At 38.1% G+C, this 27,883-nt stretch overlaps 3 protein-coding genes and 1 long non-coding RNA gene across 5 annotated transcripts in view; 3 read left to right on the top strand and 1 right to left on the bottom strand.

Annotated features, from left to right (window-relative positions):
• The window catches only part of LOC109074674 (dmX-like protein 1), a 50,135-nt gene extending 49,604 nt beyond the window's left edge, over positions 1-531 (top strand). The window contains exon 46 of the mRNA XM_042729173.1: positions 1-531. This exon is cut by the window's left edge and continues 1,218 nt beyond it. The gene's annotated coding sequence lies outside the window, so the exon portion shown is untranslated.
• Positions 532-1,018: 487 nt separating this feature from the next.
• hsd17b4 (hydroxysteroid (17-beta) dehydrogenase 4) lies at positions 1,019-13,484 on the bottom strand. Of its 2 annotated transcripts, XM_042729154.1 has the most exons (24): positions 13,301-13,483; positions 12,808-12,861; positions 12,623-12,730; positions 12,479-12,538; positions 11,602-11,623; positions 10,859-10,905; positions 10,249-10,333; positions 9,990-10,177; positions 9,186-9,277; positions 8,990-9,014; positions 7,350-7,478; positions 7,162-7,256; positions 5,990-6,220; positions 5,854-5,905; positions 5,707-5,778; positions 5,070-5,173; positions 4,929-4,994; positions 3,847-3,916; positions 3,563-3,669; positions 2,768-2,854; positions 2,593-2,676; positions 2,364-2,502; positions 1,628-1,749; positions 1,021-1,544 (listed from the first exon to the last, which is right to left on the bottom strand). In XM_042729154.1, exons 1-24 carry the CDS (start codon positions 13,356-13,358, stop codon positions 1,455-1,457), a joined length of 2,187 nt encoding a protein of 728 aa, XP_042585088.1. In that variant the 5' UTR covers positions 13,359-13,483; the 3' UTR covers positions 1,021-1,454. The 2 variants fall into 2 exon arrangements, with proteins under 2 accessions (XP_042585087.1, XP_042585088.1); XM_042729153.1 differs by having other exon boundaries at positions 1,019-1,544; positions 2,364-2,676; positions 13,301-13,484.
• A 1,288-nt stretch (positions 13,485-14,772) lies between these two features.
• LOC109057441 (protein Largen-like) lies at positions 14,773-19,139 on the top strand. Its single transcript, XM_042729168.1, has 3 exons — positions 14,773-15,117; positions 17,516-18,062; positions 18,848-19,139. Exons 1-2 carry the CDS (start codon positions 14,986-14,988, stop codon positions 17,993-17,995), a joined length of 612 nt encoding a protein of 203 aa, XP_042585102.1. The 5' UTR covers positions 14,773-14,985; the 3' UTR covers positions 17,996-18,062; positions 18,848-19,139.
• Positions 19,140-19,376: 237 nt separating this feature from the next.
• Positions 19,377-23,254, top strand: LOC122138200. Its single transcript, XR_006155372.1, has 3 exons — positions 19,377-19,979; positions 22,884-22,963; positions 23,071-23,254. It is a non-coding gene; the product is annotated as an uncharacterized LOC122138200 (long non-coding RNA).
• The last annotated feature ends 4,629 nt before the right edge of the window (positions 23,255-27,883 follow it).

Consider the following 27,883-nt stretch of genomic DNA (forward strand, 5'->3'; position numbering starts at 1 on the left):
GAATGATGCTCTTCCTCTGGGTTTCCAGCACAAATATCCGAGCATCCGTAAACCGAGAAGCAGTCGCTGGAGATGCACAATCAAGTCTGAAATATTAAACTAAATGAGTTCATGTTTAAAACAGGAACAAATATCTGTCAGCGGGGTCAGAAAAATAATAGCTTTCTCTTTTGGCATAATTTATTTTCTCTGTTTTAAGCATAAACCCATATACACGTAATAATAAAAATCTAAAAATAAATATATTACTTAAATAATCTTTTTTTTTTCTCTCTCTCACAAAATCGAGAATCTCCTGTAAATGTCTTGGTTTCGTAATGTTCACATATTTGCACTGGAATACAGCGTGAAATCATTCTTTCTTCTGATGTAAAGTCGTAAGGAATCGGCTGTAGTGATCATGCTTCTGCCCTTTAACCTCTCAGATGTGAATATATACGCAAATGAATCTAATTTTATAACGAGTATGAAGAGATCTGTAATATACATCACTGTATGTAATGAGAAAATAAATGACTTAATGCAACATCATATTTCTTTGCTGGGTTTTTAATTTTTTATGAATGATTATGTCATCTTTTATTATAAACATCAGTACAGTATTAGCATTTGTATCAACATTATTAGAAACGTCTGAATGAATCAGAATCAAATGATTAGGTGATTAATGCAGAGATTTTCTTCCTAAGTGTGTGTGTATTAGTGCTGTTAAACGATTAACTGCATCCAAAATAAGTTTCTGCTTACATAATATATTTATATGTGTGTGTACTGTGTATATTTATTATGCATTTATAAATACACACACATGCATGAATATATTTTGAAAATATTTACATGCATAAATGTATATTCATATAATTTATAAATATATTTATTATATAAACAACATATTTTTTCTTAAATATATACATGCATGTGTGTGTATTTATATAAATATAATAAATATACACAGTACACACATACATATTATGTAAACAAAACCTTATTCTGAATGTGATTAATCGTTTTACAGCACTAATATAAATATCGAAGAACTCTTGAATCAGGATGAATTTACTGTACAAGTGAAATGACTTCAGATGCCTTATTTTCTGAAAAAAAAAAAAAATTTGTGTTAGTTTTTGTTTAAAACAAGCAGAAATATCTACCAATGATTCACGAAAAATAATCTGAAATCAAAGGCTAAACAAGATTGTTTCTTGCCCCATTATCAGATCTTTTTGCTTGTTTTAAGCAAAAACTAACACCATTTTTATTTTATTTTTTTAGAAAACCGGACTTCATTTTACTTGTACAGTAAATGCATCTTGATTCCAGAATGTTTAGATATTTATTCTAGAACACAAGACTCTAGACTGCGTAAGAGAATCATTTGAAGCAGGTCAGACGTTCAGGGCTCTCATTAGTGGAGATGATTCTCCTTCATCAGCTCTGAGCGACGGCGAGGATCTTCAGAGCTTGGCGTAGTCCTTCAGCACGGCCTCCAGCTTCTGGCTCAACATGATGTTCCCTCTGACCTTCAGCTTGCCGGAGAAGAACGCCTGCGGGACAAACACAGAGCAGCAGGAGTGAACATCAGGATGAGCGCGGCGGCAGAAGTGAGAGAGAGAGAGAGACGCAGCACCTTCTGAGGGTTCAGCTTGCCCTTCACCACCTCCATGAAGTCCTCGTCTGAGACGGTGAAGATCACGTCTGCTTTAGAGGCTCCGCTGCGCAGAGATCCTCCACCCGTCTTCAGATCCATGGCTGCAAGACCCACACAGACACACATCAGCTTCAGACTCATGCTCTTACTCAGTGTCTGTGTCTTGTGTTCTAGTATAAATATCTAAACATTCTTCAATCAAGATGCATTTACTGAACAAGTAAAATGATTTAAGATATCAAGTCTTGTTTCTGTAAAAATAAATAATGATTTTCTTAGTTTTTGCTTTAAAACAAGCAAAAATATCTGCCAGTGGGGCAAGAAAATATAATCTAGTTCAGCCTTTGGAAACGCCAAGATGCACATAAATTTAAAAAGCATGCATAAAAAAAACATGTGCTCACCAAAGTAAGATAAATGTCTTATCTGGAAAGAAAACATGCACATAAACTACGACAGAAACACTTTTACCAAATAAATCCCTTAATGTGCATCATAAAATACATGTGACTGCAATGGGACAGAAAAAAAAAAACTAAAATAATTATTTTTCTTACCCCATTGGCAGATATTTTAGCCTGTTTTAAATTTGTATAGATCTGAAGTCACTGTACTTGTACAGTAAATACATCTTGACTGAAGAATGTGTAGATATCTCTGTTAGAATGTAAGAGAATGATATTCTGCAGAAGGTGGTTCAGTGTCTCTGGCTCACTCCACTCTCGGACGGTTCTGCCGTCTCTGCTGATCTCCCATCCGAACACAGCGTTGACCTTCTTCACCAGCTCCTGACCCGCGTCTCTGATCCTGCGTCCGATCTCAGCGAACACCAGGTCGCTCTGCAGGCCGCCGGTCTGTGAACGAACAGCATCATCACGGTCTGCTCCGAGCGAGTCTGATCTCAGAGTGTGTGTGTGTGTGTGTGTGTGTGTGTGCAGACGTGCCTGCGGTGACCCGCCGCTGACCGACGCATCTGTGTGGGTGTGTGTGTGTGCTGAAGTGAGGAGAACATGTTCTGTTTCCTTCACCTGGAGCCAGAGTGTGTGTGAAGATGTGGGGATTCACGGACAGCACAGAACTGTGCCCCGGGGCATGCTGGGAGAGCGAGCGCTTCCTCACCTTGCACTGGATGTGAATCCTGTTCGCTTCCTTCCACATCTCCGTCTGCAGAGACTGTCCCGGATACACGGGCTTCACGAAACGCACCTGAAACACAGAGCAGGGCTATTAACAGGGCTGTTGAAAATGATAATTAATTCATTACATGATGTGCAATCGATTTGGACCGAGAATTCACCTCCCTAAAGATCACTTAAAGTCATTATTGTGAGAAATGAGAAAAGCATTGATTAGACATTACAAAATGTATCTTTACAAAGAAATATTTTTATTAAACTTTGCATAAAATTTCTGTATGTTTTTATTATTATTATTATTTTTAAATGATACTTTAAATATGAAACAGCACCAGTAGGTGGCAGCGAGTGAATCATTAACTCGTTCAGAAATGATTCCTTCATGAACGAGTCACTGAATCACTGACTCACTTGATTCGTTCAGAGTCGTAGATTAATTCAGTAATGAATCACTGCGGTGTGTTTCTCAGAGACGCTCAACAGTTCTGGTGTGGCTTTGATTGGAAATATTTTAATTTGCGAAACTGAGCAAAAGTGGATAATATTGAGTCTTAAACACAATATGAACTTCTTGTTTATTGAACTTTTCACAGTTCACCCAGCACTGTCGCTGGTGTGATATTGCTAAACTAAACCATATCATATAAATATAAGTGACTCGTTTATTTTTTTGTGCATATATCTTGAATTTTAGGCTCATTCTAACAGACTTCATCCTGCAGTAAACGTTTAATTGGCAGCGCTAGTCATGAAAGTCTCTGTGCTGCTGCTGCTGTACCTTGATGGACTTGAATCTGGACACGTCGTTTGCGGCGTACTGCTTGAGAACGTGACGAGCGGCGAAGCCAAACGAACACAGGCCATGCAGGATGGGAGACTTGAACCCTGTGGACCATTTCAACAATCAGAAGCGTCTTATTCTGTGTCTCCAGACTGATCTGTCATTGGCCGGTCAAACTGATAGTCCCGCCCCCAAACTCACTCCATTGGCTGACTCTGCATATTAATCTGGAGTACTTTAACATCCTCAAAATCACACACTTCCGGTTAAAGAGCGTTTACCTCCCATTGCGGCGAAACTGGGGTCGATGTGCAGCGGGTTCCAGTCCCCGCTCAGTCTGTACAGAGCCGCCTGAATATATATATAATATAATATAATATAATATATGATTCACATGAACATTAACCACATTGATACACACTAGTGTCACAAGCTTGGGTTCTATAAGTTTTGAATGTTTCTGAAAAAAGTCTCTTCTGCTCAGCAAGGCTGCTTTTATTTGATCAAAAATACAGTAAAATTACTTAATATTATTATAATGTAAAACAGCTGTTTTCTGTGTGAATCTCTGTTAAAGTGTAATTTATTTCTGTGATGTGCAGCTGTATTTTCAGCATCATTACTCCAGTCTTCAGTGTCACATGATCTTCAGAAATCATTCTAATATGATGATTTGCTGCTCGAGAAACATTTCTGATTATTATCAATGTTGAACACAGTTGTGCTGCACAATATTTGTGGAAACTGTGATGCATTTTATTTTTCAGGATTCACAGATGAATAGAAAGTTCAGAAGAGTTTTTGCAACATTAGAAATGTGACCCTGGAGCACAAAACCAGTCATAAAGGTCAATATTTTTTAAATTGAGATTAATGCATCATCTTAAGCTGAATAAATAATCTCTCCATTGATGTGTGGTTTGTTAGGAGGACAATATTTGTCTGAGATACAACTATTTGAAAATCTGGAATCTGAGGGAGCAAAAAAATCTAAATATTGAGAAAATCATCTTTAAAGTTGTTCAAATGAAGTTCTTAGCAATGCATATTACTAATCAAAAATTAAGTTTTGATATATTTACAGTAGGAGATTTACTAAATATCTTCATGGAACATGATCTTTACTTAATATCCTAATGATTTTTGTCATAAAAGAGAAATGTATAATTGTGATCCATACAATGTATTGTTGTCTATTGCTACAAATATACCTGTGCTACTGATGACTGCTTCTGTGCTGCAGGGACACATATGTAGCTGTGCTACTTGTGAATTTTTATGTGTTGTTGATGAATAAAAGTATTAATTTCTTAAGAAAGCCCAAACTTGTGAAGAGTGGTGCAGTGAGTGTGTTGAGTGTCACCTGATCTCTCGATGTCTGATCTACAATCACAGCGTCTGGAGCTCTGTCTGGAGGAGCAGCTGTGACCTGAAACAGTAACACATTCATTAATGACTGAGCTCAAGGAGTTAAAAGCGTTTCTGAGAGCAGTGTTTCATTCACCACAGCCTTCTGGGACGTGCGCTTCCCCCCGAATCCTCCAGCGCCGACGATGAACACCGAGAACTGATTATAACACACCAGCTCACCCTCGCTGTACGTATGCACTGAAACACAAACATACACTACAGGTCAAAAATAACACTCTGAAAGAAATTAATACTTTTATTCATCGAGGAGACGCATTAAATCAATCAAAAGTGTGAGTAAAGATTTCTGTTTCAAATAAATGCTGTTCTTCTGAACTTTCTATTCATCTGTGAATCCTAAAAAAAAAAAAAATATGTATCAGTTTCCACAAAAATATTGTGCAGCACAACTGTGTTCAACATTGATAATAATTAGAAATGTTTCTTGAGCAGCAAATCATCATATTAGAATGATTTCTGAAGATCATGTGACACTGAAGACTGGAGTAATGATGCTGAAAATACAGCTGCACATCACAGAAATACATTACACTTTAACAGAGATTCACACAGAAAACAGCTGTTTTAGATTATAATAATATTTTGAATTTTTACAGCATTTTTTAACAAATAAACACAGCCTTGCTGAGCAGAACAGACTTGGAAATCTCGCCAACCCCAATCTTTGATGCTGATCATGTGACTCATTAGTTAAACTGGTTATAACTCACCGTCCAGCAGGATGACCATTCCTGACCCTTTATCCAGCACATCTGCCACCGAGCCCCGAGACGTCAGAGTCCCTGAGGAGAGAGAACATCTTCAGTATCCACGTGAGCGGACGGCTCGAGCAGATACGGTGTGTTTGCAGCGGTCACCTGAGGTGGGCAGCGCTCTGAACATCTCCAGATACTGCTCTCCGTGCAGCAGCTGCAACACACACACACACACTGCTCACACACACACTCGGATCGACATGTAAACACCGTGAACCCACAGATGGATGGCGCTCACCCTGGTGAAGTCGATGTTGAGGTCCGGGACGCTGCCGAGGCCCGTCATGGCGCTCAGGGCCGGAATCACTCCAAACGTGGGCAGACAGCTGAAGTCCTCGTGGCCTTCGTACAGGAACTTGAGGTGGTCAGGCTCTCTGGTGGACATCCCCACGCCCAGAGCGTACAGGATACAGTTCATGTGTGTGTACGAGAAGCTCATCTCCGGCAGCGTCTGACCCACAGCCGACGACTGACCAACACAACAACACCTTACACAGGAGCCCTCGAGAAACTACTGCTCACTCTGTACACATGCTCTAACTTAGTATTTACGTCTTGCAAATTTCTAAACATCAAGATTACTTAAGAAACAAAATTATTTAAGAAAATCAGGATCACCCAAGATCAGGATGAGTTTGTTTCTTCATCAGGTTTGTAGAAATGTAGCACTGCATCAGTGTCTCAGCAATGGATGCTCTGCAGTGAATGGGTGCCGTCAGATTGAGAGTCCAAACAGCTGATAAAAACATCACAATAATCCACAAGTAATCCACAGCACTCCAGTCCATCAGTGAACATCTGGAGAAGACAAAAGATGAAACACATCCAGCATTAAGATGTTTTTTAACTCAAATACATAGAGTCTATAATCCATAATAACACTTCCTCCAGTGAAAAAGTGCATCTGCTGTTGTCTCTCACATCAAAATCCAGACACATATTTGTTCAGAGCTGTTTTAAACGCTGCTTGATCTGTGCAGATTTCTCTCCTGATTCACACCAGAACACTTTTTCACTGGAGGAAGTGTTATTATGGATTATAGACTCTATGTATTTGAGTTAAAAACGTCTTAATGCTGGATGTTCAGAGTCTCATCAATGGATGCTCTGCAGTGAATGGGTGCCGTCAGAATGAGAATTACTTGTGGATTATTGTGATGTTTTTATCAGCTCTTTGGACTCTCATTCTGACGGCACCCATTCACTGCAGAGCATCCATTGATGAGACACTGATGCAGTGCTACATTTCTACAAACCTGATGAAGAAACAAACTCATCCTGATCTGGTATGTATTGATGGTGAGCACATTTAGTGATTTCAGGATGTTCAGATGGAACACAGGACAGAGACAGTAATAGTGAGGAAGAACACGGTGTTCTTCAGTGTGATGATGATGATGATGTTCTCACAGGGTTAGTGCCGGCGGTGGCTCCGGTCGGATTGGCTCTGATTCCACGTTCATCTTCCACTCTGGACAGAACCTCCACCAGCGTCTGCAGCGACTCCATCAACACAGTGAGTATGCTCATTAGCTCTGGTGTGCAGTAACGAGGCTGAAGCGCTCTGGACGTTCTGTATTAGTGTGAGTGAGGTTTACCCTGGATGCTGGAGGGTCTGCTGGCGTCAGTGAAGTCACAGATCTCGCTCCAAGCGTCTCGCACGGCCTCCGGCGTCATGCTCTCATTCTTCTGCCGCACGATTCGACCCAGACTCCTCTCCCAGCGCACTGCAGCACAGCACACACACTACATGAGCACAAACCTGTCCCTGCAGCACAGAAGCAGTCATCAGTAGCACAGGTATATTTGTAGCAATAGACAACAATACATTGTATGAGTCACAATTATACATTTCTCTTTTATGACAAAAATCATCAGGATATTAAGTAAAGATCATGTTTCATGAAGATATTTAGTAAATCTCCTACCGTAAATATATCAAAACTTAATTTTTGATTAGTAATATGCATTGCTAAGAAGCTTCATTTGAACAACTTTTAAGATGATTTTCTCAATATTTAGATTTTTTTGCTCCCTCAGATTCCAGATTTTCAAATAGTTGTATCTCAGACAAATATTGTCCTCCTAACAAACCACACATCAATGGAGAGATTATTTATTCAACTTCAGATGATGTTTAAATCTCAATTTCCAAAAATTGACTCTTATGGTTCTGTGCTCCAGGGTCACGTCTGTTCCTGTAACAGCTGACATTAACCTGAACACTGAGTGATCAATCACAGAAATCACATGAAGTGAACACAGTAACCTGATTTGATCTGAATAATGACTCTATTGTTTTCTGAAGGGCTGCTGTACAGCAGAAACTAAATGTGTTTCATATTTGCTGTCTTCTACACCATCATCACTGTTGCTGAAACAATGACCGTATTATCAAGTCAGTTCAGACCTGATGAAGTTTGCAACACTGTTTATGACTGTGAAGCTGCTTTGAGACGATCTGTCCTGTATAAAGCGCTGAAGCAGTCTCTCAGCGCAGTGGTCATGTGATCTGGTCACCTGATTTTGTTCATACGGTCATCACGTAAACTATCCTCCAGCTCTTAACTGCTATATGTGGAGAAATAAGCACTTAAATATTAAAAACACTATAAACATTAACATAAACAAGCTTTGGGTGTTTCTGATGAATGAAAGTGACTCGACTTCAAAATGACATTTCAAGGATTTCTTGTGAAAACACATATATATATATAGTATGTATGTGGCCCTGGAGCACAAAACCAGTCATAAGGATCAATTTTGTGAAATTTAGATTTACACATCGTCTGAAAGCTGAATAAATAATCTCTCCATTGATGTGTGGTTTGTTAGGAGGACAATATTTGTCTGAGATACAACTATTTGAAAATCTGGAATCTGAGGGAGCAAAAAAATCTAAATATTGAGAAAATCATCTTTAAAGTTGTTCAAATGAAGTTTCTTAGCAATGCATATTACTAATCAAAAATTAAGTTTTGATATATTTACGGTAGGAGATTTACTAAATATCTTCATGGAACATGATCTTTACTTAATATCCTAATGATTTTTGTCATAAAAGAGAAATGTATAATTGTGACTCATACAATGTATTGTTGTCTATTGCTACAAATATACCTGTGCTACTGATGACTGCTGCTGTGCTGCAGGGACACATGTGTGTATATAAACTGTGTGTATAAGAGTGAGTCATGGATCTTCTTCCACAGAGATCATCAGGTTCAGCAGAACTTACATTTTCCGATCCATCCGGCGCCGACCTAAAACACAAACAGCAGCGGATGAGTTTCAGAATAAACACGTTTACATGTACGCATCATTAATGCATTCCAGGTACAGTATGTGTCCGTTCAGTCCATGCATTCCCTTGAAATCAAACCCCTGAGCCTTGTGTTTGTCTACAGTTTGAGTGCCAGGAGCGTTCTGTGCACCTCGAACAGTCCTCCGTTCTCCGGACACGCGTCATGACACAGCCACAGCACCAGCGGAGCCACGTACTCGGCCCTCAGAGACTGCACCAGGTCTGAGACACAGAATTATGTGTTATTCAGCCCTTAACAGAACCACCAAACTGCCACATTACTCATCAATCAAACAATTAAAAGAAAGACAAATCCTTTCATAATACTGAACTTAGAAATAGAGAAAGACATAACAAATCCTGGATTCCTCGAGAACACTGATAATGTAAACACTTAAATCAAATAGAGGATGAGAAACACTTTCTTCTCGTCTGCCCCAAATACACCACAAGACAAACATTCTTCCACAGTCTGAAGCATTGCAGTGTTTATATTTATCTCTAAATGACTCTACGCTCTATACTCAGAGACGGCAGTCAAACTAGCTGCAAAATATGTGTTTAAATGCTTTGGCAACACTGTAACAAATGTGTCCCCGCAGTCATATAGCACAGGTATATTTGTAGCAATAGACAACAATACATTGTATGGGTCACAATTATACATTTCTCTTTTATGACAAAAATCATTAGGATATTAAGTAAAGATCATGTTCCATGGAAGATATTTAGTAAATCTCCTACCGTAAATATATCAAAACTTAATTTTTGATTAGTAATATGAATTGCTAAGAACTTCATTTGAACAACTTTAAAGATGATTTTCTCAATATTTAGATTTTTTTGCTCCCTCAGATTCCAGATTTTCCTCTCAATGCTTCAGACTGCGGGGAGAGTATTGGTGTATTGAGTGTTTGAGGTGTGAGGTCTGGACCTGGAGGCATGACGGTCTCGGTGAGGCGGGATCCTGCGGTCGGAGCGATGGTGTTGCAGTGGATGTTGTACTTCTGTCCTTCGATGGCCAGCGTGTTGGACAGACCCAGCAGACCCAGCTTGGCCGCGCTGTAGTTGGCCTGACCGAAGTTACCGTAGATTCCCGCCGCGGACGACGTCATGATGATCCTGAGAACAGATCCAGAGCCGTGACGCTCGGCTGGGAACACCACAGAAGACTCTAACAGATCTGCACAAACCTCCCAAACTTCTGGTTCTTCATGTGGTTCCAGGCGGCCCTCGAGACCAGGAAGGAGCCCCTCAGGTGCACGCGGTGAATCAGGTCTGAGAGACATCACAAAACATCTTAAAGTAGCTCATAACTCGCCGATTTAGGAGAAAATCTTAAGAATAATGTGCGTGTCAATAGTAAATGTTTGCTCTAAGAGTGTTTGGGCTCTAAAACTGGCTCCTGAATCTGTGACAGGTCAGGAGCAGTGACTCTCCTAAAACAGCTGCTGCTGGAAATCTGCCTCGGAACAGAAACATTTTAGAAACACTTGAGATTTATAAAGGTGTGACTTTGGTTTTGAGGAGGTTATCTCTACTCTGAATTCTATCCTTGTTCTCATGAAGCAGCTGGACAGGAAGTAACAGCTGTTCTTGAGTCCAGTTTGGTTTTCTTCTACGTTTGCATGTCTTACTATCAGCCGTCATTATTCTACTCTGTTCATTAAAAGACTGTTTAGAATCGTTTAAGAGAAGCACACATGTAAGATGCTTAACACTTCTCTATTCCTTAGTGAAAGTTTGTCTCAGCAGCTTTGTGAACAGGTTTTAGTTTAAAACTTTGATAATGTCGATACGTACCCCAGTCTACGTCGCTGGTCCTGGCGAACGATCGGTCCCGCAGAATCTTCAGAACACAGCAGAGAGATACAGTCACCCAACACAACCAGTGGACTTGTGAAGTAAAGCATTACAATATTGCGTTACTGCCAAAAAAAAAAAAGGAACTAATTATGTTACTTTGTTACTTTTTATGGAAATTAATGCGTACGTTACTTTTTAAATCTGGGCGGGGCTTGCTTGTTTGATTTTAATATAAATAAGCTCCTCTTTTATAAATGTAAAAGCCCTTTCACACCAAAAGTGAAGTGAATGCGGCTCAGGCTGAAGGAAGTGTAAATTCACGTCTGTACAGTAGAGGGCGCCGCTCAAACTAATCACATGAAGAATATTCATTCAACTGTTTTTGTTCATTTTGAGGAACACTGAAAGTGTTTTTGTGCAGTGAGAGGAGTAAAACATTTTCATATGTAGTCTAGATCTACAGTTAGATCATGTTCACACACAATTCCCTGAAGATTCCAAAGTTTACTGGAAATTTTCCAACTTTTTTCAACCCTACTCCTGATTTCTGTCACCATGGCAACACCAGAGCTGTCACTCAACACATGGAAACAAAGTATCTGGAGTTACGTGTTTGACAATGTAACTCTGATTTTTCTCTCTAAACTAAAAGTAATGCATTACTTTACTAGTCACTTTTACAAAAGTAATCTGATTACGTAACTTGTGTTCCCCGACACTGATCTCAGCCATGCACTTACCCAGCGTTATTCACCACGATATCTGAAAAACAACACAAACTGCTCATCAGCACGCAGAAACACAGCAGCTATATATATATATATATATATATATATATATATATATATATATATGCAAACATGTTGTCTCTACAATCAACTTCAAATGAATGTTTTATATTTTGCCATTTATTTGACTGTCATTCGCAGTGCATCATGGGAATGTAGTTCTTTCCAAAGCTGTCAAGTACACACAGTCATGTATCTTTGTGTTTCAGTATAATTTTCAAATGCTTTTTTACTTTGAATCAGTGTTTGGGTAAAACTTCACCTAAACCTTTCTGTATGATGCTTTATTAAGGCATTAATAATGTACGCTGTAATGCATTATATCTTTTCATACATAATTGTAAAATGCATTATAATATTTGAAGGTTTGTTTGTCTTGTGTTTTAATGCATTATGCTTTCTAAAGGTGGAATAACGGAGAGATCAGTATTATAACTATGGTTACAATTATTCATTAAATATAAAATGCATTATAAGGTGCATTACAAGGAATAATTAATGCATTAAAACTACTTTGATAATGCATTATATATATATATATATATATATATATATATATATATATATATATATATATATATCTAAGTAAAGTGTTATCCAAGTTTGTAATGTTGTGATTCTCCTTTTAGCAGGTTGGTGTGTTTCATGGGTTTTTTAATGCTTTAAAAAAAGAGTTTTAAAATCCCTGTGGAAAAAATGAAATGAAAACTCAGTTCCAGAACCAAATGTCAGTGAGAAGGTGGAGAGGCTCTAATGCACTCCACAGAAATACTAGTCTGGAGATGATGCACAAATAAATATAATCATATTGCAGGTCTGGAAACTGCACCTATTCGGCCAAATGTGTCCAGCGCCGTCTGGATGAGCTTCTCCCCGTCTTCCACTGAATCTGTGAGGTGAAGAAACCAGTGGTCAGATCATCATGAACACAGGTGAATCACAGGTATGGAGCCGGAGTTGATTCATCACTGACCGTAATTGGCCACGGCTTTGCCCCCTTTAGCTCTGATCTCCTCCACCACTTTATCAGCGGCCGCTGAGCTCCTGCCACCTCCTTTAATATCTCCTCCCAGATCATTGACTGTGTGAGGAACAGAGAGCGAGTCGTGAGCCGCGACTCACTTGAACTGAATCAATGATCCGATCAGAGCGACTCACCGATGACAGCGGCTCCTCTCTGACCGAACGCCAGAGCGTATTCCCTCCCCAAACCTGCGAAACACACAAGATTAACACCATTAGCATAATTATCTGAGTGATTTATAAATATCAGCCTTATCTAAACTGAATGACACCACCATGCGCGCGGAGTCGGTGACTCTTATCTGCTGTTTGAACTTTGATCGACACAGAAAAGCTGCACCACTGCCAAACAACACGCTTATGTACTTAGAAAGGCCTTTAAACTCAATATTCGGAGCAAAATAATGCATGTTAATAAATATATAACATTTATATTAACGCGTCAGCCGTAACTTTCACATTAAAATGTAAATAATAGAGAAGTTAGTGTTTTCTGTTTACTGCTCAGAAAGTGTCTGCCTGATGCATTAACGCGTTAAACTTCTGCAACACTCATTATATCCCTCTATTAACGAATTCTGCATTATCATATTTGTATAACTGCGTGAGTTTATGATGATGAACTGACCTCCTCCGGCTCCGGTCACCAGCACCACTCTGCCGTCGAAAGTCAAAGGCGCAGGCATCTTCAGGTGATGTATGTTTTTGTGTTTATGATGACTGAGGTGATGTTTTTTCTACTGTGCCAGTCTGCGGATCTGCCGTGAAACGCTCCGCCGTGACTTTTGCCCCACTTCCGCGAACGGCGCTGTGACGTCACCGAGCAGCGGCCAATTACATCCGCGCGTCTTCACTCCACCCGGCGGCACGTGACTCTTATTGTTATATTTATAGCGATGAATATAACAGCTGATGTTTGAGCTGCTGTTTTACAGTATTCATGTGTAAAATTGTGAAATGTACAGTTATTTTATTTTATAATTTTGTTAGACGTAAATTGTGGGCGTAAACACCTTTTCTCTTTTAAAGCCCCGCCCTCTAAATCTACCACAGCCAACCCGATGTCAGAAACCCGTGTACCCAAAATGACTGACAGGCGAAGAGCGTTTCTGATTGGCTGTCAGTCTCTTGTGTTCTCACAGAAACAGTGTAATTTTGTTCACCACCTGTTTTAATAATAATGACATTTTATTTGTGATATATTACAAAAAAAAAAAAAGAAGAAGAAGAAAATGCAGCATAATTGCATTTCTATTTATAAAATGACCAAATGGAATGTTCCCTTAAAGGGGCCATGGCATGAGAAATCAAATTTGCCTTGATTATTTGGCATTTAAAAGGTCTTTGGATCATTAAAACATCCTGCGGGTTTCATCGCTTAAAACCTCCTGATTATAAACCAAGCATTTATTTAATCAAGCTCCAAAAACGACTGGTTTGGATCTGCGGGGCAAGATGACGTCACCTGGGCGCAGCCTGTCATAGACACGTGATTATACCCCGTCTGAATACTGGATTCTGATTGGAGAACTTGAGACTTTACACCAGCACATTGATTTAAATATGATAATCTTGTACCATACTTATATAAATACAAAGAGTAAGAAAATATATTCTATTTGTTGTCATCAACAACGTGAAACTAAGGAAAAGAAGGAAGATTATGGGTTTAATGAAAAGCTAGGCTAATAATTAATTCAGTCATAAAAATGTTAAATTAAAACAAATGATTGTATAATGAATAACACAGGCTACTGAAAAAATAATACAATTTATTTGTTTACCTGCACGAACCCTGAACATGCAAATGTGATACTTCAAAATGAACATATTTATCTTAAAATCTCCGGGGTACTTCAGATAAATATATGACATGAGATGCTGTGACTGAATGTCCACAGGACTGCGAGATCTGAAGTGCTATTCAGAAAGGAACATTTAAAAGATAAAAAAAAGGAATTATGGAGATAAATTATTGCTCTTGTGTAAATAATATGCAGTCATGCAGACTAATCCATAAAAAGAGTAACTGTAGTCTGATTACTAGTAACTATTTTTTATTTTGGAATCTGATTACGTAATCCAGAGTAGATGCGATCATCTTGTACCGAGCTCAGACCGGATGATTTCTGATCGTTCAGGACTCACGAGGACTCAGTATCATCAGTGTTTGTGTAGGCAGCGCGCATGCGCGGGTGGACGCGTCGCGCGGCTCGAGATTCTTCTGCGTCTGAGGAAAACATGCGAGCGTCAACATGCGTGATCTTCACGAGCAGACGCGCCGCGCAGCCGTGACGCGCTCCGCTGCGGAGGATGTCCGTTAGCGCGGCGGCGGAGGACGGAGGCGTCAGTAAAGTCCAGGTCAAGCGACAGATCCGGTGCATCGTGAAGGATCTCGAGAACATCTTGGGAGACTTGAAGGATGTGGCGAAGGAACTCAAAGAGGTGCGTGCCGAGCGTTACAAGCGTGAGTATGATGAAGATGATGATGATGAAGATGGGGACTGACGCGCTCGTGTCCATCGAGGCCTCGCGTAAACATGACATTACTCTCTCTGATGCGCGACATCATCATCATCATCATCATCATCACAGACCTCTGGGCTTCATTCGTGTGAGTCAGACTCAAAGATTCGACTCTTGTCTGACGCTCATGTGATTGACAGCTGTCACTCATTCATTCATTCAGTACATTACATGAGTCGGGATGCGTTCATGAGCTCGTGCTCTGCTGTTCACAACATTGTTTCAAAGCAGCTTTACAGAAAACCATGTTGATGTTAATAATATCTTAATATCTTCATGCATTTATCAGATTAGCTGTGCATTAATATAGTTACATTTTGCGATGATATAAACAATCTGATTAAATTCTTTACACAAGTGTAACTAACAAATTTTTTCCAACGTTCCCATCAAGTTCTAAAAACATTATTTTGGAATGTTCTCCAATTTTTTTTCTTGGTTTTCTGAGCGTTAATAGCATCACGGAGACGTCTGCATTACATCTGCAAGACATATTTAGAGCGTTTCCTCATCTACAATACATCTATAATACGTTCCCTATCATATAGAGTTTAGAAGATGTCTTTAAGATGTTTGTGATGTAAACTGAGATCTGAAAGACGTGTGTCGGATGTGTGTACACCGCAGATCCGCTGATCTTTAACAGACATGCGTGTGATCATTTCCAAACATTATGGGAATGTTACTTTTGAGTGTTCTCTGAGCGTTCTGAAACAAGTAGCATTAAAAAAAAAAAAAAAAAATCATACAAACATCCAACCTGAACCGTTTAGGGGAAAATAACCATTCTGTGAACAGTGTTTATTTCTGTGAAAATTATTAAAGTAACTTTGAACAAAGGTTCTGTAAACATTACTGCTTCATAAGACTCTTAAAGAAACGTTATGAGAACACTCCCTGTGAAAACCTCACTAACAAGGAACCTTCTCGGAATCTTCTGGCAAGGTTCTCTTAAAGTTATGAACAGTTGTTCTTCCAGTAATGTTTGTTCAAAGTTGCTCTTGGATAATGTTCTCAGAATGCATCGCACAGAAATGTTACAAATCGCTCTAACATTTTTAAAATGTTACTTGTTTCAGAATGTTCAGAGAAGATTCAAAAGTAACGTTCCTGTAATGACTGCAAGATGCTAAACTGAAATGTTCCCTAAATGCTTGCATAACCAAGAAAAAGACCTGTATGTTTTGAACATTCAGAGAACATTCAGAAATAATGTTTAATAATGAATTAATTAACATTAGCAGATCATATTGTAAGCTGGGAAACAGTAGCTGCAGATTGGAGTTATGGATCTGTGATGTGGAGATCCTGAGGTTATTTGTTCAGAATTATGAAATGTTTGCAGCTCTTCATCACGTACAGTATCTACAGTATTTATGGAAGCACGTACACATGAATTGTTCAGCGCTGTATAAATGTATGGCAGCAGTGGATGAGTTGCTTGTTTTCTCTTTTGTAAATCACTTTGGATAAAACAAATCCATGTGCTCTTTATGCTGAACATCAGATCCTTCAGATATGGATTTGATATCACAGTTAATAATGAATCGTGTCTCTAGAGTTAGTTTGGAGCATACAGTGATATTTCGCATATCTTATCTGCATTATTGTTTATATCACCGCAGAATATAGCTATATTATTGCGCAGCTCTAATCTGATGAATGCAAATCTAAGGCATGAAGATATTAAGATATTATGAACATTAACATCATGGTTTTCTGTAAAGCTGCTCTGAAACAATGATATGAACATCAGAACACGAGTGCTCGACCGATACTGGTTTTTGGCGACCGATATAAAACCGATATATATCATTTTTATTTATTCTAATGAATATTTTAGAAATTTGAAATAATTTCAAAATGATAAATGTGTTAAATAAGCATGCTTAAACTTTAGATGACAACTACTTGGTTCTGTAATCCAATTACAGTATTTTTGACAAATAATTAAAAATATATATACGTAAATAAAAATGATATATATCGGTTTTATAACTGTCGCCAAAAACCAATATCGGTCGAGCACTCATTTTCTGATGTTCATATCATTGTTTCAGAGCAGCTTTACAGAAAACCATGATGTTAATATTCATAATTATAATTAAAAATATATATATGTAAATAAAAAGGAAGTAAACACTCTATTCATTCTGTTTTCATTGTGTCCACACGGACCGACCGTCACGCAGAGAACATGTCTTCATGCAATACACAAAACATACTTTATAAGATCTGCAAGGTTTGTGAAGTTAAATGTTTATTAGACGTTCAGAGATCTGTTTAAATGATATAAATGCATATTTGCGCTTCTCAGGTGGTTGAGGAGATCGACTGCCTGACGTCTGATCTCCGTCTGGAGGAGGATCTGACAGACAGCTCCAAGACAGACACGCTCAACAGCAGCTCCAGCAGCACCACCACGGCCTCCAGCGTCAAGATCTACCCCGAGGAGACGCTCTTCAGACCGCCGGCCGTCCTCACCGTCCTGAAGAGACCCACTCCGTCCAGAGCCCAGGAGATCACGCCGATGCAGAACGGAGCGCCCAGCAGAGACTCGAAGTCATTTCGCTGTCCCCAGACCACGAGAGAGCGAGTGCGCTTCAGCGAGAAGGTGCAGTATCACGGCTACTGCCCAGACTGTGACACGAGCAGCACAGATCTGCACTTCCACAGCGAGCTGATCGACGCCAAACACAGTCCTGTCCATCAGTGCTCCGAGAACGGGGGCCTCGCCTTCCCCTCGCAGAAACCACACAAGACCATTCTACGCAAGTCCACCAGCACCACTGTCTGACGCAGACCGAGGATGAACGAACGTCTCTTTATACTTTCCTTCTGTTTGGAGAGGAGAAGACAGAAGGGTAAGAGCTTTCACAATCAGGAGGCAACAGCCATTCGTGCCCACAAAACCAGTCATAAGAGTTAGAACCTGAGGTTTATACATCATCTATATGAAAATCTGGAATCTGAGGGTGCAAAAAAATCTAAATATTGAGAAAATCATCTTAAAAGTTGTTCAAATGAAGTTCTTAGCAATGCATATTACTAATCAAAAATTAAGTTTTGATATATTTACGGTAGGACATTTACTAAATATCTTCATGGAACATGATCTTTACTTAATATCCTAATGATTTTTGTCATAAAAGAGAAATGTATAATTGTGACTCATACAATGTATTGTTGTCTATTGCTACAAATATACCTGTGCTACTTATGACTGCTTCTGTGCTGCAGGGACACATTTATCATGCCTTCCTTCATCATTAAAGGAATTTCAGCCAGTCAAGTCACCTTTGTATATAGAGCGCTTTTAACACTACAGAGTGTGTCAAAGCAGCTTTACAATATTAAAATGGAAAGTAGTGTGTGTAATGCAACATTTGTAACAATAATGCAAAAGTAGCCAGAAATGTGCTCATCCTCAGTTCATCTGAGATCAGGATGAGTTTGTGTCTTCATCAGGTTTGGAGAAATGTAGCACTGCATACAGATGAAAGATTCCAGGACGTGATGAAGAGGAGGACAGACGTGATGTTCTTACAGTCAGACCTGATGGTTTCAGGAAAGACATCGGCTCTGTAGGAGGACAGAAACAACATCTCACAGCGCTGATGACGATCCTCTTCTTCTCTGTGTCCTGCAGGTCTCTCATGCGCCGGTCATCTTCATCTCATCACAGAAAGAGCCGGAGGGATTCTAATCTTCACAGCGGAGCCAGAGCATCTGATCACATCACCCTTTAAAGAACACAAACCAAAAACTACTAACAACCCAGTGCAGCGGAGAAACTCAGTCCAGCGCTGCCAGAGAATCAGAACTTTCTAAAGGACCTCCTGTGTTTTTGTAAATTCAAGAAGCATATTTTTGATATTTTCTAAGATGATTTTAAAGATGTCACACAGTATATGATTAAAAGTACTGATTAAAAACATGAAGTCGTCTGCACGTGTCTATTAAATCACAGATGAGTTTGAGCGGAGAGAAGAAATGATGACAGCAGGGGGAGACCTGCTCTCATTAGTAGAGTTTAACCATCACTAGCAGTGCTAGACTAGAGCTGAAGCACACTTGTGATAAACAGTGCAGTGTGTTTGTGCAGCAGTGATGAATGATGAGAGTGATCAGATGCACACTGAAGATCCTGATTCTGTGACGGTGAGATTATGATCTTCATAACCTGTGTAAATGTGGTTTCTCGTGGCAGCCGAGGCTCATGGGAAACTGTCCAAATAGTATTTAGTTAACCATCATTTAAAGTCAACATTTGACGCCACCGTGACTTTTCCATGGGCTTTTTTGCCACCGTATATCATTTATACTAGAAACTATCACATGTGTATTTGTTTTAAAAATGCCCATGTAATTATATTAAAGATTTAATTAATTTCCGTGTCTATTCCAGGTCTAGAAATCACACGTTTAGAAGGATACATCCTCGTGTGGTTCTTCAAAGACCAAAACCAGTTATTGTTGAGGAATATCTTGATTAGTTTGTTTGATTCGTCTCATCTCAAGGCTGATTGAAAGGCTCGTGTGGTTTGATTAGAACAATGCTTTTTGCTCTTCTGTTTCGGGTCTCTCGTCCCATGATGCCGTGCTGCTGAGAGCAGGAGAGCGGGGCATGTTGTCACACAGGATGGGTTTGTTCTCGATTAGTAACCCTCGTCAAGCTCTGTAAATAACGCTGTCTTCTGACTCAGACTGTGTTTGTAGGCCATGTGTTTTCAGCTGAATCACATGCTGTTTGTTATGGAAGCCTGTAAAAAAGTCAAAAGGTAACTGCAACTTTATATCTCACAATTCTGACTTATAAATCAGTAACAATAAGTAGTAATTTCGAGTTAGAAACTCAGATTCTTCTTTCAATTCTGAGTTTTTATTTTGCAAATCTCGCACTTCTGTCTGTTTTTGGAATAGAAGAAGAACGTTTTGTAATCAAAATAAGAAATATCTTGATTTTTTTTAGTTTGGTTTGATTTGCCCTGTTTTAAATGATTTGAAATCATTATTAAAGTCGTCTTGAGGATCTGCTTGAGAAACACTGATTCGAAGGCTCCCTTTATTTTATTTTTATCACCACGACTGTATTTTTCCCCTGAGATCCACTTATGTTAGTTTTTATAAGTGTTTCACATCCGGTTTTCACTCCACTAAACAGGACTTTTTTTGCTGCTGTCTTTTTAAATCTTCTATGCAAATGAACTAATTTCTGATTGGCTGTGTGTGGATGATTGACAGCGCTGTGCTCACACACTTCCACGTTTATCATTAGTTAGAAATCAAATCTGTTCATGTTTCTCACTCCATCCTGTTATCTGAATACAGTATTTGACTATATTTTGATTATGTGATGTCAGTACGCTGTATTTGCCCGTGACCCTGGCTCTTGAGTTTCTTAAAAGAGCGTGATGTTTATCCTTCACGTGTTGATTTATGGCCCGTGTGATTTCGTAAAAGCATCCGTCCCGAAGCCAAACCTGTCTTTGTTCTCACTGAATCCAAATTACAGTGATCATGAAGCAGCAGCGACCGCTGGAATGAGCTTCTGCAGTCTCTGAGATCTCAGTGTATTTATCAATTGTGCAACAGAGACTCTCGTTGTGTTCGATGATCAGAAAACACTCTCTGTAGGGCTCACGTTCGCTGCCACGTCGCTGCTGAGATCTGCTCACAAACCGAGCATCAACAAACACAAGGGCCTGCAGATCTGATGCTGCTGGAACCAGAGATGAACTGAGAATCACACAATCATCACTCGTCCTCCTCATGCAGCAGAAGTGAACACATTTAGCTTATGAAAACATTGTTTCCAAATGTTAATAATGTCTAGTTTTCTTGTTGTGATATTATAACATTATTTAAAGGTTACAAAATGTTTCTTACAGTGTTCTACTAACTTTATTTTCACCCAAAATATAAAATTAACTGAATGTTTGTTTTTAATTATCTAAGAATATTAAAAATGTCCAGTTTTCTTGGTATGGTTAGAACTTAAATTGTTGTAAAAACGTTTATTAGAATGTTTTGTTTTTTTCTTGAATCAAGATGAATTTACTATACAGGTAAAATGACGAGATATTATGTCTTGTTTTTTGTAAAATATACATACATATATTTAGTTTTTTTTTTAAAACAAGCAGAAATATCTGCCAATGGGGCAAGAAAAAATAATCTTGTTTAGCCTTTGAATAGCCATTGGCAGATATTTTTGCTTGTTTTAAGCAAAAACAAACAAAAATTTGATAATTTTTTTAGTTAATATCTTAATTTTACTTGTACAGTAAATGCATCTTGGTTCAAGAATGTTTAGATATTTATACTAGAACACAAGACACAAACACTAAGAGAATCTGTTTTTGCAGTGTAAGGACATTCGGAGAATGTTGTTCTAAGAATATTTTCTCTCAACATTATGAGAATGTACACAATACTAGAGGCTAAAGTTTGTGAACAAACTTTGATGTTGGCTTGAGAAAGTCAACATGGGCAGCTTGCGGCACAAATCCAATATAATGATCCACATCTGATTTATTTCTTAACAGTTAACTTAAGACGCAAACAACTGCTTTTGAGATTATTCACTTTCACTCTCGCTTCATTTAGCACTTGAATGGACAAATACATACAAGATCATGTCAAAACGCACATTTTCAAAGGAGAATAACTGACTGTAGCATTGTTTTGTAGATAAATAAGTATGTTAACTTAACATGTTTGTTAACTATCTGCAAACATGTTATGGTATTTTTATGCTTTAGTAGAGTCAAAAACTTGCATACAGCACCTTTAACACAGTTTTATCACAGATAGCAAGCTAAATATTTCAATACAAGCATTTCAGTAAAATGTAATTCATGCAATATTTCAGACTTTTATTCCACCGGGGAAAATCAACCCTACTAGTAACCCTTTCAAATAAGAATTATTTTTGCATTTTTGGGGGAAAATTGTGTGAAAAACTGTGTTTTATGGTTGGTCATAATTGTGACCGGTGGGATAATGTTTATACTGAATTCACATATTTCTGCAGTCATCTATTTTACTATTATGTGGTTACACATTATCCCTTGTACAACACTTCTTAGATAAAAGGCAAAACAATACAACCAATGAATTTCAAAATTGTTACTTTCTTGCAACATATATGATCAAATTGTAATATTAGTGCTACAACATCAGTATTGTAACATATTTGTAACGTTTGATCTTTTAATTTAGTGCAATATTTTGTCATTGCAACATTTTAGTGCAGCTTTCACTAACAACTGTAACTGGATTTATATGTGAAGCTACATTCACTGTTATCCCAGCGGTCACTATGGTGACCATCAACATGTTTACTCATTCTATGACCACACTCAACAAAACTCACTATATGTGAATTCATATATTAATTCTAGACACCTTAAACATAACGTGAACCAGAAAGCTTCGTCATATCTTTATGTTAACATACTTTACAAGACTTTTGTTTTGGAGCTTTGATGCAGCATCATCTTCTCAAGGTGCAAACAGGAAGTAAACTGCTCTGGTCATGTGACAATCTGCATTAATCATGTGACACTGCACATGTTTAAATGAGACCCTTTATTAATTCCATATTTGCAGGAAATGCACTAAAACATCATACAAACATCACATAGGACTTTAAATGTCTCACGTTCTCTTTCTCTTGACAGCTTTTTCATGATGCTGCAACAGCAAACGAGAGAAATATGACAGCAAAGAAACAAGAAGCCTGAGAGAATCACACAAACAGGTTATGGACATAAACAGCATCAGTGATGTTTTGAGTTCATTTCATGTTCATGTTTGCTGATTCTGTGACAGACGCTGGAGTTATAATGCTTTGCACTTCTGTTTCAGGTCTCGTCTCCCATAATGCCGTGCCACATGAGAGCGGGGCATGCTGTCACACTGTTCTCAGGGCATTTCTGCATGTTCTTGATCATTTAACAGTAAACTGTATTATAGGCCATTAATGCATTTTCTGCAACAGCTGAATCACGTGCTGTTATATGGAAGTTTGTAAAAATAAATAAATAAATAAAAACAGAATTGTAAGATATAAATTCACAATACTGAGGGGAAAAAAACACAAATTCAGACTTTTTTCTCAGACTTGTGTATTTACTGTATATCTTCCAATTCTGTTTTTTTGTTGTTGTTTTTTTTTTTGCCACAGACTAGAAAATAAAAAAGATAATTGCAGCTTTTTATCTCACAATTCTTACTTTTTTTCTTAATTATATTTCAGAGTTGCAAGATTAAAAGTCACAATTCCTTTTGTTATTTTTTGTTCTGTGGCAGAAACAAGCTTTAAGCTTCTGTAGTTATATAAACTTGTCCTGTTAATTAATGGACTGTACTGAATTCATGAAACAAATTATTGATTAAATGGCATAAACTACTTAGACTAGTCTTACAAGTAATCATTTATTTCTTAAAGACTGGTCAGAACTACTTTAAATTAGCTGCAAAAAAACTGATTTTGTGTTTTTTGCACAAGTGTTTATGTTTCTGTGTGTGGAATCACATGGATGCTGATGTGAGCGTAACTGACATTAAACGAGTTCTGAGGCCACATGTGGCGTGAGACGAGTGTTTTATCTGAGTTTAATGAGCAGAGGTCATCCTCACATGGACTCATCACTCTTTAACACACAGATGGACGCACATTAATCTAAATCGCTCCAGTTTCTCTGCTGCTGTTGTGTTTCTTTCTGTGTTGTTGAGGACAAGAAACTTCTGTCACCTCAAGAACATAAGACTCGAATCCAGCGGCCAAACCCAGAATTCCACAAATTCATTTAAGACAGTGAGATGGTGACAAACACACATTACATTCTGTTCTGAAACACCATAGTCGTAGGATTTTACTACTACAATTTCACTGCTGCTACTGCGTTTTTCTCCTTCGATTAAAAACAGAAGCTCAACAACAAGCAAGTCATCCATTCACTGACTGATTAAGTATTAAAGAATATTTTTGAGAAATCTTACTTTGTGAATGCAGCACGAGAGAATGATCCTTATGGAAATGTGTTCATGCAATCTTGCCATTTTTATTTTTTGTTTTAATTAAACAACAAAAGAGATAACTTTTTTATACCTCAAAATTCAGAGAAAAAAAATTCTGAACTGCAAAACGTCTCAATTATAATTTTTTTTTTTTTTTTTTTTTTTTTTTACGAAATATTGATTGAACATTCTCAGAAACGTTTTTATAACATATTATTTATTTATTGAAACATTTATTTTAGGCGTTTTTGCCTTTATTTGATAGGGCAGTGTTTAAACAGGAAGTGAAGTGTGTGAGAGAGAGGGATGGGATCGGGAAAGGTCCACGAGCCGGGATTCGAACTTGGGATGCCCGAAGCGCAACAGTGTTCAACACGCTGCCTACAATGCTATCGGTCCCAACCTGTGCATGCTTTCTTCCGTTCTTTTTTCTGTTTTGTTTTTATAACTATAATGGTTTGGTTTTCTACTGTTAAATAAAAAAATAAAAAATCAGAAATAAGATTTGTGATAAGTGCTCTAAAGTTCTGTTCTAAATCAAATGATCCACGAATCCGTTCTGAAGTGACGATCTAAATCAAATGATTCGCGAATCGGCTCTGAAGTTACAATCTAAATCAAATGATTCGCGAATCGGCTCTGAGGTTGCGATCTAAAAGTGACGATCTGACATGTGTCCCTGCAGCACAGAAGCAGTCATAAGTAGCACAGGTATATTTGTAGCAATAGACAACAATACATTGTATGGCTCAAAATTATACATTTCTCTTTTATACCAAAAATCATTAGGATATTAATTAAAGATCATGTTCCATGAAGATATTTAGTACATTTCCTACCGTAAATAAATCAAAACTTAATTTTTGATTAGTAATATGCATTGCTAAGAACTTAATTTGAACAACTTTAAAGATGATTTTCTCAATATTTAGATTTTTGCACCCTATATGAAAACTATAGATTTTCATATAGTTGAATATCTCAAATCAAATATTGTCTTCCTAACAATTAGAGCTTAGATCGGTCCCTTTTTTTTTTTTTTCTCTTTTTCGGCAACAAATCAAGCCCGAACCCGAGCCCGAGCACGTTGTGTCCGAGCCCGGCCCGGCCAGACACGTTCACTGTAATTATGAGCCCGAGCCCGATATAAACCCGACCATTTTTAATATGTGAGCCGTTATAACCAGGGGCGGCGTCAGTTGTTTTATTAACGCAGGTGCTCCTGTGCTAGATCATTTAGGCTACAGGGGGGAGCTGCGCAGTTATAGTATATATTTTCTATAAATACTATTAATAAATGAGCACAAATTGGCCACTCAATATTAAATATTCAGTTATTTTAATTATCATAATTAAAGTTTTAATTTTATTAAATTGAACAAGCACAACATTCAGCATTCAATCAAATATTCTTAAAGATTAATTATTATTAATAATGTTACTTAAACATATTGTTATTTCAACATAATATGTGTGTGAGCAACAAGCAAGATGTGCATTTGTAAATTCGGTGAGTTTCAAATGGTGTAAGTGTGACCGCGGCGCGCCGGCGCCTCAATGTCATTATTATATTGTCTGCTATATTGATTTTTATGTATTAAATCCAGGCAATTGGTTGATGAAAAATGTATTAAAATTAAGATACAATTTATACTAAACGAAATTCACTTTAAAGAAAATCTTTCGTCAAAACAAAACTTAACAAACTTGAAACTAAATGTGCTTATTTAATGGCTAAAACACGCAGGCTACTACAGACTCTCTTTTTGTACAAATTGCAGCACATTCATTTAATTCTGAATTTTGCACAAGTTGAAAGGCATTTGTTTGTGCATAGTAAAACATATCTGTGACATTTATCAAGTTCCTAATATAAAAAAATAAACCGTGAACAATGATGAACACAGAAAGTGATGGCCTAAGACAGTTTTTTTTTTTTTTTTTTGCTGTCATAGGCGAGCGGCGTGCGCATTTAATGCACGAGACAAAGCCAACACATATGTTGTCACTCCCCACGACTAGTTTAAAATGTTTCCATACCTCCGATTTTCCTCCAAACTTGCTCAAAGTTAATTCTCCTGTTTTAATTTTTTTCTTTGCTTTGTCAAGCTCCATGTTGCACTTAAGCTACTGAATTGCACGCATAGCAGGTGTGATGCGTCACGCGTGCTAGACTGCGAGTGCGAGTGGATGAGACGCTGCGCATGACACATGACGTGTTTTATCAAGGGCCCAACCCGACCAGGCCCGAGGACGGTGGCGGGAAATATCGGCCCGACAGTCCGGGCTCGAGCTCGGGCAGAGAATCTAAGCTCTACTAATAATTAACTAAAACCTATTTATTTAGCTCTCATATTATGTATAAATCTCAGTTTTAAAAAACTGACCGGTTTTGTGCTGCAGGGTCACATATCGCGTGGTTTTAAGTGTCACTTGTGTAACTCTGAAACTGATCCAGAAAATGTAAAACTCTTCCTCATCTTCATCTTTTTCATCATCTTCCCCTCCATCTAAATCATATATGAATCGCGAATCGGCTCTGAGGTTACGATCTAAATCAAATGATTCGCGAATCGGCTCTGAAGTTACGATCTAAAGCATATATGAATCGCGAATCGGCTCTGAAGTGACGATCTAAATCAAATGATTCGCGAATCGGCTCTGAAGTGATTATCTAAATCATATGAATCGCGAATCGGCTCTGAAGTGACGATCTAAATCAAATGATTCGCGAACCGGCTCTGAAGTTACGATCTAAATCATATGAATCGCGAATCGGCTCTGAGGTTACGATCTAAATCATATGAATCGCGAATCGGCTCTGAGGTTGCGATCTAAATCAAATGATTCGCGAATCGGCTCAGAAGTTACGATCTAAATCATATGAATCGCGAATCGGCTCTGAAGTGATTATCTAAATCATATGAATCGCGAATCGGCTCTGAAGTGATTATCTAAATCATATGAATCGCGAATCGGCTCTGAAGTGACGATCTAAATCAAATGATTCGCGAATCGGCTCTGAAGTGACGATCTAAATCATATGAATCGCGAATCGGCTCTGAAGTGACGATCTAAATCAAATGATTCGCGAATGCGCTCTGAAGTGATTATCTAAATCATATGAATCGCTATCGGCTCTGAAGTGACGATCTAAATCAAGTGAATCGCGAATTGGCTCTCAGGTTACGATCTAAATCAAATGAATCGCGAATCGGCTCTGAGGTTACGATCTAAATCAAATGATTCGCGACTCTGCTCTGAAGTGACGATCTGACATGTGTCCCTGCAGCACAAAAGCAGTCATAAGTAGCACAGGTATATTTGTAGCAATAGACAACAATACATTGTATGGCTCAAAATTATAGATTTTTCTTTTATGCCAAAAATCATTAGGATATTAATTAAAGATCATGTTCCATGAAGATATTTAGTAAAATTTCCTACCGTAAATAAATCAAAACTTAATTTTTGATTAGTAATATGCATTGCTAAGAACTTAATTTGAACAACTTTAAAGATGATTTTCTCAACATTTAGATTTTTGCACCCTATATGAAAACTATAGATTTTCATATAGTTGAATATCTCAGACAAATATTGTCTTCCTAACAATTAGAGCTTAGATCGGGCCCAACAAATCAAACCCGAACCCGAG

This window comes from Cyprinus carpio, chromosome B8 (assembly GCF_018340385.1).
Source record: "Cyprinus carpio isolate SPL01 chromosome B8, ASM1834038v1, whole genome shotgun sequence".
NCBI classification, from domain to species: Eukaryota; Metazoa; Chordata; class Actinopteri; order Cypriniformes; family Cyprinidae; genus Cyprinus; species Cyprinus carpio.

What these genes read in the sequence shown, in the direction of transcription:
- hsd17b4 (XM_042729153.1), bottom strand. Translation starts at nt 13,358, where the DNA reads ATGCCTGCGCCTTTGACTTTCGACGGCAGAGTGGTGCTGGTGACCGGA. An exon ending in CCACCGCCGGCACTAACCCT is followed by an intron (nt 6,221 to 7,161) that starts GTGAGAACATCA and finishes TGTGTTGGTCAG; the next exon opens with TCGTCGGCTGTGGGTCAGAC. An exon ending in TCAACATCGACTTCACCAGG is followed by an intron (nt 5,906 to 5,989) that starts GTGAGCGCCATC and finishes TGTGTGTTGCAG; the next exon opens with CTGCTGCACGGAGAGCAGTA.
- LOC109057441 (XM_042729168.1), top strand. Translation starts at nt 14,986, where the DNA reads ATGTCCGTTAGCGCGGCGGCGGAGGACGGAGGCGTCAGTAAAGTCCAG. An exon ending in TGGCGAAGGAACTCAAAGAG is followed by an intron (nt 15,118 to 17,515) that starts GTGCGTGCCGAG and finishes TGCGCTTCTCAG; the next exon opens with GTGGTTGAGGAGATCGACTG.